This window comes from Pituophis catenifer, unplaced genomic scaffold, assembly GCF_029215685.1.
Source record: "Pituophis catenifer annectens isolate HBS135680 unplaced genomic scaffold, rPitCat1.0.hap2 SCAF_3, whole genome shotgun sequence".
Taxonomy (NCBI): Eukaryota; Metazoa; Chordata; class Lepidosauria; order Squamata; family Colubridae; genus Pituophis; species Pituophis catenifer.
The window spans coordinates 109,253,309-109,266,005 of NW_027256883.1; the positions used below are offsets into that span (position 1 = coordinate 109,253,309).

General features: G+C 39.8%; 1 protein-coding gene across 5 annotated transcripts in view; it reads left to right on the forward strand.

Annotated features, from left to right (window-relative positions):
• RABGAP1L (RAB GTPase activating protein 1 like) overlaps positions 1–12,697 on the forward strand; it is a 206,876-nt gene that overhangs the window by 26,569 nt on the left and 167,610 nt on the right. For all 5 annotated transcript variants that reach the window (XM_070940921.1, XM_070940922.1, XM_070940925.1 and 2 more), the window contains 5 exons: positions 450–516; positions 1,854–1,956; positions 2,301–2,467; positions 11,598–11,742; positions 12,052–12,145. In XM_070940921.1, the coding sequence (XP_070797022.1) occupies positions 450–516; positions 1,854–1,956; positions 2,301–2,467; positions 11,598–11,742; positions 12,052–12,145 (576 nt within the window). The remainder of the gene's footprint in view (positions 1–449; positions 517–1,853; positions 1,957–2,300; positions 2,468–11,597; positions 11,743–12,051; positions 12,146–12,697) is intronic.

Here is a 12,697-nt window from a genome sequence, read left to right on the forward strand (position 1 = left end):
CCACTTCCGGCACTCATGCCATAGGTTCGCCAACACGGATATAGAGTTTTTTCTAGCTTTGTATTTAACTAGCATTTAACTGGCTTAAATCTTTGTTGTGTATTCTACTTGCCTGCAAACCAAAATGGAAGCTCAGAGTAAATTTGACTTCTGAATTTAATTACTTTTCTTTCCAACAAGATTAATTACTAGATAAAGCCAGTCAGGCTAATTATTCCACTTTTTCCTACCCATGGTATTGTCAGTGTCAAACAGACAACTTATTAAGTTTCACTGTTCCAAACATTTTATGTATTCCTCAGGCTACAGTCACTAAAATGACTATCTTGATAGGACCTGGATTAGACTGGTTTTCCCTATTTAAATTGAAAATGATACTCTGTAATATCAGTATACAATTCAGTGTTTTAAACTTGACTTTTTCTTGTCTTCACTAATCCTGATTGCAGGTGCTTTGGAATGCTGCTAAGTCCAGGTCGAAATGTCAAAAACAGTGACATGCACTTACTGGATATGGTAATAATTCTCTAGTGTAACTGGCAAAAGCTTATGTGATAATACTCATTTTGGATTTAATGACTCTGTCAAAAAAATCCATTGTTCTCATCCGAAATATAGCCTTTTGGAATCAGAATTGGAAATATTTTTGTTTCTTTTTTCATGAAGGCAGAAAATGGTTATGCTTCTAGAATATTCTTCAGTAGTAGTTGTATAGTTGCCTTCATTAATTGCTGATTGCTAGATTCCATATTTGTTTATTTATCAAATGGATATAGCCACCCATCTTCCCCAAAGGGGGATGCTAGGCATTATACAACAATAAATAAAACAATAAACTAATCTAAAGAGTCACAATAATAAACTCTGGGCAAAGGGAAGATAAAAATGGCTCTCTCAGCAATAAAGCCATCAAATCTCAGATTCCCTCAGAGCCCCAGGCCTATCAGCATAATCAGCTCCTGAAGGCTTTTCAAAAAATCAAAAGGGATGGGCCAATCTAATTTCAGAGGGAAAGATGTAAGGCAGGGACCACAGCAGACACCCACCTGGGAGCCACCAGATGTAGGTCCCTAGCTGATCTTATTTGCATCATCCCTTCTCTGAGAGATCTAAATGGAGTGCGCTAACCCAGGAGAGATGGTTTCTTAGAAAAAACTTTTAAGAGATTTGTAATGGTGATTTTCAAGTAGCTCTCATCATCTTATCAAATTTATGTAGATTAGCTAGGACAATCCTAGCTAAAATGTTGTCAACCTGAGAGCAGAAGAACCAAATTCAACTCCTCCTCCTATAGAGAAAACTAATAATGGTACAAAATGAGATGGCCTAAATAATTTCCAATATACCAAATCCAGCAGGCTTTCAAAAATAATAAAAAATGATTTTATTAACCCGTTGGTCCAAATATATTTGTCCAAAATACTTGGATATGTATTTCACATAAATATTGAGAATATGGAAATTTGGCAAGAAAAAAGCTTTGTAAAATTGAAGTAGATATGACTATTTATATGTACATGGGCATAATCCAATCTTTATAATATAAAGATATAGAATATTTTTGATGTATCATATGTAAGATGTGAGATCTAATAATGTCCACATAAATTTGCAGTTTTTAGCTAAATGTGCTTTGTTTGGCTCTGTGGTTTTACATTCCTATACTCACATAAGCTGTTATTAAAACAAATGGCAAATTAAAAACAATTTAAAGGAATTATCTCTACTATTGTTCAGTTGTTAATTAAGACTAAAGATTGTACTTGTTTTAAAATGTTTATGGTTTTTAGTTGTACAGACACAATATCGAAAACTGCAAAGTAATTTTGGAAAAATCCTGTTTTTGTTCTTAGGAGTCTATGGGGAAAAGTTCAGATGGTAAAGCTTATGCAATAACTGGCCTTTGGAATCCTAATATACCTATCTTTTTAGTCTTAAATGAAGAAACTCCTAAGGGTAAGCATGCATTTAAAATGCTATTCTGTGATCACATTATTGGAAAGGGATTAAATATATTGTATCTAGCCTTCTGTTTTAATAGCATTCTTCATGAACTGCAATATGCATTTACTTATAATGCAATAGATATTGCATTAAGAAAGTCAGATCTGATGCATAAAAGTGGGACTTTGGAGAGAAAAGGGAAGAGTAGGTGAGAGGGCAATGTTATGAAATACCAATATGGAGTTATACAAGAGAAGAATCTCAGTAGAGTAGAAATCATAAGCTCCCAAGCATATGAGTATACTTTATTGTTATTGCCATTTAATGTGAAATTTAATTTTCTTTGTGTGTTACAGATAAGCGTGTATACATGACTGTGGCAGTAGATATGGTAGTCACAGAAGTGGTAGAGCCAGTTCGTTTTCTGTTAGAGACACTTGTGCGAGTGTATCCAGCCAATGAACGCTTCTGGTACTTCAGCAGGAAAACTTACACAAAAACATTCTATATGAAATTAAAACAGGTAATTTTTAATAAAAAGAGAAGAAATAATTTAATGAGTTGGAAAAGTATTTAATTGTCTATATATACTTTGCAAAATGCTATGTAAATTAAGTGTTGGGGATTACAGTTTATAGGCAAATGGAACCTGGCCATCAATGGTACATAAGAAAAATAAATAGGGAGGAATGCCTTTTTCAGTTGGAGAATTTGGCAAGTTTCTCTGAGAGCTGGGAATTGGAGGATTGATTGCCTTAGTCAAGTGACATAACTGCAGATTTGTTGGATATGGTTCATCTTTATTTTTAAACCCTGCCCTTCTCAACTGTAAATTACCCAGGAGGAAATGGGTAAGGATAATAATAATACAGGTAGTTCTCTATTACCAACTGCAAAATAGGACTGGCAACTCTATTGCTAAGTGAAGCAGTTGTAAAGTAAAAAGTCACATGACTGCACCTGACTTCAGTTTATCACTTCTGGCTGCAAATCACCATGGGTTGTTAAGCATAATATCATATGCCTGGGATTTGCAACTTCTTGCTATTTATTTATGGAATTTATATAACCATCATCTCAAACAAAAACAAAAACAATAACAATCAACCAGTATAATTTATCCACTAGTGGCTTCTCCATTGAATTTGCTCATTGGAAGCTGGCTATGAAAGTTGCAAATGGCAATCATGTGACCACGGAACCCGGCAACCATTGCAAATACATAAGAGTTGTGAAGTGCCCAAACTCTGCCAGGGGGACACTGCTGCAGACACAACTTTGAATTCTGGTTGTGAGTGCCACTCACTTACCATCATCAAAATTTTGAACAATTGCTGAATCAGTGGTTGGTAAGCGAGGACTAACTAACATTATTGAATCACCCTTCATGTAAGGATTTTAGGCAAATTCTTAGAGAATGTGACAGACCAACTCCATATGCTTTTTGGGCAAGCAAAAATTTATATCTTAGATGATTAATATACTGATAACTTTCCAAGTCTATATTGTAGTAAGTTATATGGGGGTCTGGTTTTGAAGAAGACCAACCATCTTCACTTTCTTCCAATTGCAGCAGCCCACATTTTAAACAATACAGACAGAGAGCTCATATTATAATTACAATTATGTAATGTACTATGATGACACATTGACTAAAACTTAGAATTTGCTGATATAATGTCTAGTTACCATGAGTATCGTAATATGCCAACACAAAATTTTCCAGTAAATAAAAAATAATGGTATGCCACAAAACATTTTTTCAGATAACCTCCCTTATGCCACCAGTTTAATCATTCCTACTATTCAAAGCACCAACAACTGGCTCCTTATCCTCAGAGAAACCAAATCCAGCATTGTCTACAGACACCCAACAGTTCATCCCAACCTCAACACAAACTTGTAAGAGAACTAAGAGAAACTTATCAATGTTCATACACAGTCAAAACATAGGCAGCATCCCCATGAAAGCAGCATGTGTCATGGGAAATCCTCCTTAGGAAAGAAACTTGCAACAGTCAGTAATCCTTTTGCTTTCAAATGATGACAAACTCAAGCTCCACACACTCTGCTTGCACTTCTGCAATAGTGATAAGCTTCATAACAAAGAGTGATAGCATCAAAAGAAACTATAAAGGAACAAGCACAGCCCTCAGTTCAGGGAACATGGGATCACTAGAGCCGAGGTGGTGCAGTGGTTAGAGTGCAGTACTGCAGGCTACTTCAGCTAACTGCTAGCTGCAATTCGGCTGTTCAAATCTCACCGGCTCAAGGTTGACTCAGCCTTCCATCCTTCCGAGGTGGGTAAAACTCAGATTGTTGGGGGCAATATGCTAACTCTGTAAACCACTTAGAGAGGGTTGTAAAAGCACTATGAAGCGGTATATAAGTCTAAGTGCTATTGCTATTGCTATTTGATTGCACTACCAAATCTGCAGAGTCAGAAACATACTCCATGGAATGTCAGCACTCTCCATGCCCCCCCTCCCCCCGGGAATAAATTGCATTGTACTCAATGAGACCTGAACATCTTTGAATAATGGCAGCTAGACAAATTTCAATTTTTTTTATGACTCAAACATATGTCTTTGTGATGTTATTTGTTTGTTTATTATTCAGTTATCATTTGTATTTGTTTATTGTCCTTGTTACAGTAAGAGAGAGATAAGTTGCGAACAGGTTAATGGACGTGTATTTGAAAGTTTTGTTAAAATTAACATTTGTTTTTCAGTATTCTGCTTCCAGTCTGTAAGAGAAAGAAAGAATGCTACATAGGGCATGGACATTCTCCCCCATCCTTCTGGGCAGCTTTCTTAGCCCATGCTGCATGCCATCTTAATTAACATAACTTAAATTTACAAACTCAGTTTTCTATTTATCAAACCTGAGCATTTGAAAAGGAATTAACAGTGATATTCTTGAGGCACTAATTTCTATACTCATTATTTTTTTCTGTGTGTTTCTTTTTTACTTCATGGAATCCTATTGTGTATGAAGACTTTTCATTTTAGCGTTTGGTATATGAACTGGGAGATTGATTGTTTGGAAAGCAGTTGGGTAGAGAATTTTTGTTCATAAGAATAGCTGCAATAAATCTCTGGTAGGTTACTCTGCTGCTTTAGGGGTGACATGATTTGTTTGCTTTGAAAGATTCAAGAGAGCCAGTTTCATCAAATCCCCTTTTTTTACTGGTGAGACTATACTCTACAAATTTTATTGCTGAAAGGAAATTCTGTTTCTTGTGTCAAGAGTAAGTGCAGCATACTGTTCTTTTTATTAATGCAGTTATTTATAGCTTTTTTGATGCCACCTTGATACTTTACCATATCTGAAAAATAGTTCCTTTTATCAGATTCTGAAAGAGTTTCAAGGACTAAACGTTCCTTTAAAACCTACACATCTGAGAACATTTCAACCTTTTTATTTCTAGACTGACTGATAACATAGGCTGTATTCTTATGAAAATAAATGCTAAACTATAGAATCTTAGTTTGAAAGTTTGTGAATGTTTTAATAGGAAATTTGGGTTCTTTAACAATTCTCATTCAGAAGAGTTGCTAGTTTATTTAATAATTTTAATGAAATAATTCAGTGTCTTAAGAAGATAGTCTAAAAGCTATCAGAATTTTGTTATGCTAAACAAAAATGGTGAAGGTAAAATTGATTTTTAAAATTATTTTTCCATCTATATCTTATCTTTATTCATTCATACTCTATTAGAACTGAGACATAGCAGAAGAAAAAAAATTATTTTTAATACAAGGATTTAACAAGGTGTTTAGGATTCCTAGTAAATATAATAAAATTGCATATTCAAATGCACGACTTAAAAAAGGGTCAATCCTGAGTGGGAGACAAAATTAACTTTACTGCTTTTATGGCTAGACTTGCGCCACTAATGGGACAGAGGAAATCCATTTCTGTTTGTTCTATAGGATTTCTTGTTATGATACCTTTCGTAACAATATCTTTTTGGAATGTATGGCTGATTAGGAAAGTGATTTGAGCTATTTTTGCCTTATCTGATTGAATGTTCCTGGAAGGGAATACAAGTAGTCCTCGACTTACAACAGTTCATTTAGTGACCATTCAAATTTACAGCGACACTGAAAAAAGTGACTTATGATTGTTTATCACACTTCCATTGCAGCATCCCAATGGTCATGCAATCAAAATTCAGATGCTTCAAAGCTGATTCATATTTATGACGGTTGCAGTGTCTCAGGCTCATGTGATCATTTTTTGCAACCTTCTGATAAAGTCAATGGGGAAGCCTGTTTCACTTAACAACCATGTTAGTAAGTGAATCAACTACAATGATTCACTAAACAAGTGTGGCAAGAAAGGTTGTAAAATTGGGCAAAATTCACTTAACAAATATGTTGCTTAGCAACAAATTTTGAGCTCAATTGTCATAAATTAAGGACTTCCTGTAGTTAGAGAATGGATGTGGATAAGCCAAGGCTTAGTCCTAATAGACATTATAGGTAACTACTGTAATTAAATCCACTTAAAATAAATTAAGTCCAGTTTATTTTTTTGCCTTGGTCTGTTGCACACCTTCCTTTAGGTTTACTTTCTTCCATTTATTTTATTTATTTATTAGTTTGTCAAACATGTACAAGATAGCAGGTATGAATATGAACATGGACATGAACGAAGGAAATTAATATAGGTAGGACTTAGGACTTAGCATCTCATTGTCCTCATCACTAAAATCTTTGAAGGTTTAGGTTTAGATCTGTACGTTAACATAACTCAGAGCAATAGGATAGTGGAGAAAGTTGGCTGATATAGGAATAAAGGAAAACAGGCTATTATGTAATAGCTAAATAGGGTAATTTCTTTGTACAGTTTATCTGTAAACCCCCCCCCCCATCCATATTAGCATATCCCAGTTTGAAAATTATTTCTAATTTAGCCTCTCTGAAAGGGGGAGGTAGTCCCAGGTTTGAACAATGAATCTCTCTAAGACCGTGTTGGCGAACCTATGGCACGCGTGCCGGAAGTGGCACACAGAGCTATGTCGCCCAGCACGCGTGGCGTCACCCATTCCTCTTCCGGGTTTCCAGGGCATGCATGTGCACCAGCCAGCTAGTCTGCTGGTTACCGGTGCGCATGTGCGCGTGATTATCAGTTGGCCTTAACGTCTTAGTGCACATGCGCACCGGTCATGCCATCATCGCCCACATGCAGCCCCAGGACTCCACCCTTTACCAGCCAGGAGCGCTGCTGCCAGTCACTTCCCTGTGCCCGGCTGCCTGCCTGCCTCATCACTGCCACCATGAGGAAAGGCCCCGAAGTTGCGCTGCCTGGGATTCACATGGGCTGCCTCAGGGGGAGGCCAGGTATGGCTGGCTGGACGCTGCCCAGAGCACGAGGCTGGCAGGAGGAACCGCCGCTGCCTCTTAGCTGGCGCTAATGGCCTGCTGCCACAGCCTGCCGCCATCCTCTCTCCCCTGCCAGCTGCTCCTACCACTGCCAGTGAAGCGGCTGTGCAAGAACCGCTGCCGCTGGGGGCGAGAGGGCGGTGGCAAGGATCGGTGGTCCGAGGCTTCCCTGTCTCCCCGCCCAAGCAGGCTTCTGGTATAGCCTCAGGCTTCTGGGGGGAGGGAGGGAAGCCCTGGCCAGGGGCAGGCTGTGGTAACAGGCTGTTTTCGCCAGCTAAGAGACAGGCTGCTCCCACAGCCTTCCCCCGTCCTCTCTCTCCAAAGTTCCTCGCGGCAGAGGCGGCGTTGCAAGTGGGAACCCCACTTATCTGCTGGAAGCGCAGCCATAGCTGCTGTTTCTGCCTCTTCTCCAACTACTTGGAGCCCTGTATAATAGCGCTGCAGCTTGCTCGAGGTAGCTGCAGATTGGACTTTTCCCCCCTCTTCCTCCATCTTCTCCTTGAGGAGGAGCCTCGCGGCGTGACCGAGGCTGAGGAGGGGCGGGATAGTAGCGGCATAGATACCTTGGCGCCATGCGCATTCCTACACTGTAGTGATGTGCGCTTTGCCAAGGAAAGCAGAATCTCTTGGCCGGGCGGGAGGCGAGATCTGGTATCGTCTCCCTTCTGGCAGCTTCTCCTTCTGGCTGCTCCAGGAGCAGCCTGTCTCTTAGCTGGTGAGAATGGCCTGCCGCCACAGCCTGCCCCCACCCTCTCTGCCCTGCCAGCTGCTCCTGGGGGTGCTAGAGAAGCAGCAGCATGAGAACTGCTGTTGCTGGGGGCAAAGGGAGGCAGGGGCAGGAGCAGCAGGCTGGGGCTTCCCTCCCTCCCCTTGGAGGCCTGGGACTATGCCAGAAGCCTGCTCAAGTGGGGAGACAGGGAAGCCCCGGATCGCTCTCAGAATAACGACTTTCCAGGCCCAAAACAGGGGGCGGGGGGGAGAAGTGTATGTGCAATGTGGGGCGCATGTATGGGGGGAGTGGGGGGGTTGTGCACGCATGCCAATGTGGGAGGGTTTGCATTGATTATATGACGGCCGTGGCCAGGGGGGGCTTTCTATCAGGTCCGCCTGATACGCCAGTTGCGCCCCTTTCTGGATCGAGACTCCCTACGCACGGTCACTCAAGCACTCGTCACTTCTCGTCTGGACTATTGTAACGCTCTCTACATGGGGCTCCCCTTGGGGTGCACCCGGAGACTCCAACTGGTGCAGAATGTGGCCACGCGGGGGATTATGGGAGCGACGGGGTGCTCCCATGTGACTCCTCTCCTGCGCGAGCTGCATTGGCTTCAGGTGGACTTCTGGGTGCGCTTCAATGTGTTGTTGATCACCTTTAAAGCGCTCCATGGCTTAGGGCCAGGGTACTTACGGGACCGCCTTCTGCCACCAATTGCCTCCCACCGGCCAGTTCGCTCCCACAGAGGGCCTCCTCAGGGTGCCGTCGGCCAGACAATGTCGGCTGGTGACCCCCAGGGGGAGAGCCTTCTCTGTGGTGGCACCTACCCTCTGGAACAATGTACCCCCAGAGATACGAGTGATCCCAGACCTCCGGACTTTTCGTCGGGCCATTAAAACCTATTTTTTTCAGTTAGCCGGGCTGTCCTGATTTTATGGTTGGTTTTTAAAATTTGATATTGATTTTAATTGAAATGTTTTAAATTATGGGCCAAACTTTATTTAATTATTTTAAATCTATTTTAACTTTTGTGTACAAATGTTTTATCTTGGCTGTTCACTGCCCTGAGTCCGAAAGGAGAAGGGCGGTATAGAAATCTGAAATAAATAAATTATGGGTGCTGGCACTTCCAGCACATTACGAGAAAAAGGTTCGCCATCACTGTCCTAGGGAATGCTTTGAGAAATAGGAAGGAATGATGTGTAGGTTTCTAAGTGCAATTACAACAGATTCACAGATATTTCCTTTTACTTCAGGTTGGGTAAGTGAAGTCAGAGCCCACAGTGTTGACAAAGTATGCCAATCTCTTCATATAAATGGACTTTTGCTTGTCTACTTTGAAATAGAAAAAGAAAACACAAAAACTACCTCGGCTAGCAGATCCAAAAGGAAAATAATAAATTCACATCAATTAGTATATATCCCACATGTGGTTTTAACCTGCAACAAAAAGGTTCGCCATCACTGCTCTAAGACATGTCCTTCTATCTTCAGTTCCCACATGTCCTCTCTTAGTTCCCTTCTCCTGCTGCTGCATAAGATGCCAGGAGTCTTGTCCTCCTTTGATTGGCAATTTCACCTCCTAGCCTTTCCATATCCTTAATCCCCCTGGCAGTTAAGCGCCTGTCCTGAAAAAGACTGTGTCCTTGGGCTGTTCTCTCTCATTTTGCTGCTTGTTCACAAGATCTGTCATGAAGTTGAACTCCACCCCACCCCCCAACCAAGTTTTATTAGTGCATGATTGGATCCATCTCGAAAATGTAAAATGTCCTCAGTTGAAAGACTTGACTTTATGTTACTCATGATGGTATGTCCTGTGCAGGGGTGAAATGCTCCCGGTTCGGACCGGATCGCCCGATCTGATAGCGATGGCGGCGGGTGGTTCGGAGAACTGGTAGTAAAAATCCCTGGGCCCCCCCTATGCCCAGCTGAGCCGTGCGATCATCAGAGGCTGTTTTTTTTACTTTTAAAAGTATTTTTTCTACAACCTCTTAGGCCAAAAAAAATGCTTTTAAAAGTTAAAAAAAAGCCTCTGATGATTACGTGGCTCAGCTGGGAACTTCAGAGGCTTCTAAACGCATTATTTTCTGCAACCTCTTAAGGTTGTAGAAAAAATGCTTTTAAAAGTTAAAAAAAAAAATGGCCACGCCCACCCAGTCACATTACAACCCCCTCCAAGCCACACCCACAGAACTGGTAGTAACAAATTTTAGATTTCACCCCTGGTCCTGTACCAGAAGAGGGTTTTGGCTCAAGAAAACTTTTTCAGATATGGCAAGTAAGGATTTGAGTCTTTCCTGCTGGGTCTGCAGTCAAGGGCTTTGTTTGTTTCACTTGTATGTATGCTACTCATTCTGTAACAGATCAACAGAATTAAAGCAGCAAGTATACAATTAATATGAAAATTGAGCAATAGCATGTTAAATTTTTAATTACAACAATGAAAGAGTCTTGAGTATATAAGGACCTTGTAAGCATGACTGAGGCTTGTCTACAATAAGGGTTCTGTCCCTGAGAAAATATAGCAGCTTAGTTAAACTCCTCAGATGAGAGAAAAATATGTGAAACTTCTTTTCAATTCAGAATTCAATATATTCTGTTACAGGTATAACAATTCAAAATTTGGTAACTGGATGCAATATTTTATACTTAGGGTTTTTGAAACATTAATTTTAGCGTTGAAAAAAAAGATTGAAGATTGACAGAAATGACATTCTAGTTTTCCAGCAAGACAGGTCCAACCATTGAAGGTTCAAAATGCTTTTGCCTCAAAGAGCAATTTTCATAAGTGGAAGTAAAATGAATGGCATAGTGATCTGGGATTATGGCAATAAAAAAAATCTGGACATGTTTATAAGGCTAGAGAAAGCAAACTGCATCAAAGTCGTAATTTAATAGCTTGGAATTTCCTCTGTTAAATACCCATCTGTGTCCATGTGCCCTCTATTAAATACCCATAAATCATGTATAGGATATGCTATATAGAGCTATATAATCTCCTTTAAATGAATAACTGAATTGTGAAATTCCATTTAAGGAAGATTCATCTAAAACAGGGGTGTCAAATTCGCGGCGACACGTTGTAACAACGTGACGTATGGTGACTTTTTCCCCTTTGATAAATTGGGGGTGGGGGTGGCCAGCATGTGATGCATCCGGCCTGCAGCCCTCGAGTTTGACACTTCTGATCTAGCACCTTTTTTGTTACCTTTTAGGCATCAGTCAGGCAGTCTGATATACTTAGATTTTTGGAGCTAACTTGATATATTCTTTATTTTGAGTTAGCCATCATTATACTTTGTAATACTGCATTGAATGGCTGCCTGGGAGCTGGACTTTGAATACTCTTTCTTTTTGTATTTTTAGCATATCAAACTTTAAATTAGCTACAGTGTTAGCAAGCAACAGTAATGGCTTAATGTAGTCAAACCAATAGAATTTGTTTTATCCATTAGTTTTTTTCATTCTTATACAGGAAAAAAATGAACAATCGTTTTAGTGTTTAGAGTTGCTTGGGCTGAATTATGTTTTTTGTCTTTTATATTTAGTGTGAAGGGAAAGGCAGTATAAATGCTGGAGATGCAATCTACGAAGTCTTGAGTCTACATTGCAATTCTGAAAGAGAGGAAGAAGCAGTTAGTCCATTAAGCTTTGCTGATCAAATTTCTTTGCAAGAGGATGATGCTGAAGAGGGTGAGAGTAAAATGAATGTATATACATTCGTTCCATAATAATAGGATAAGTTTATTAGTTATGGATGTCTTAAAATCATGAGCTGATCTTGTTCTATCTCCCCCACCCAGACATGGATGCTGAAGTCTCCCAGTCTAGCATCTGGAGGGACTATACCCATTTTGGGAATGAGGTCAAGCTTCTTGAGTAAAGATGCTGCTGAGCAGCAGGATGGGCAATATACCGCCAGCATACCTAGCTTATTCCTAACTCAAATAAAGGATATATTATGACATTGATCAATATTGTTGCTCTTGATCTCTCTTGCAGGAAGCGATAATGAACTCTCAAGTGGTACTGGTGATGTATCTAAAGATTGCCCAGAGAAGATACTGTATTCTTGGGGAGAATTGTTGGGACGATGGTAAGAGTTAATGAGAAAATTTTTTAAACTAACTTTTAAAAGAAACTTTCAGAACTGCAGACCAGGGAAAAAATTAATAAGCTTTCTTTTAGAAGTATTTAACTCAAATATGCAGATTCTCAGTCCTAGCGTTGAAAGCTGTTTGTGGAATCCTTCCTATTTTCACCAAACTGTAATTTTAAAAGTCAAAATGGAAAATTATTGTATCAATAGAGGGTAATATTATTAATTATTTAATGAAATAGTATGTAATTCTAATGAAATTTAAATTAAATTACTTTGTTCTGGCCTTGCCTATTTGGAGGAGTATAATCTAGTTTTGTGTTGTGATTAAGACATCATGCTATAAACTGGAGGATCTGCCTTAGGCATGAAACCAACTGGGTGATCTTGGGCCAATCATTCTCCCTCAACCCTAGGAAGGAGGAAATGGCAAATCACAAAAATTTTGTCAAGAAAACTGCAGGGAGTGAGAAATGGACATGACTTAATGGAAGAAAAAATATCTAAAAAGATCTATGCAATTGTCTGGAGTGTAAGCTTTTTAATTTT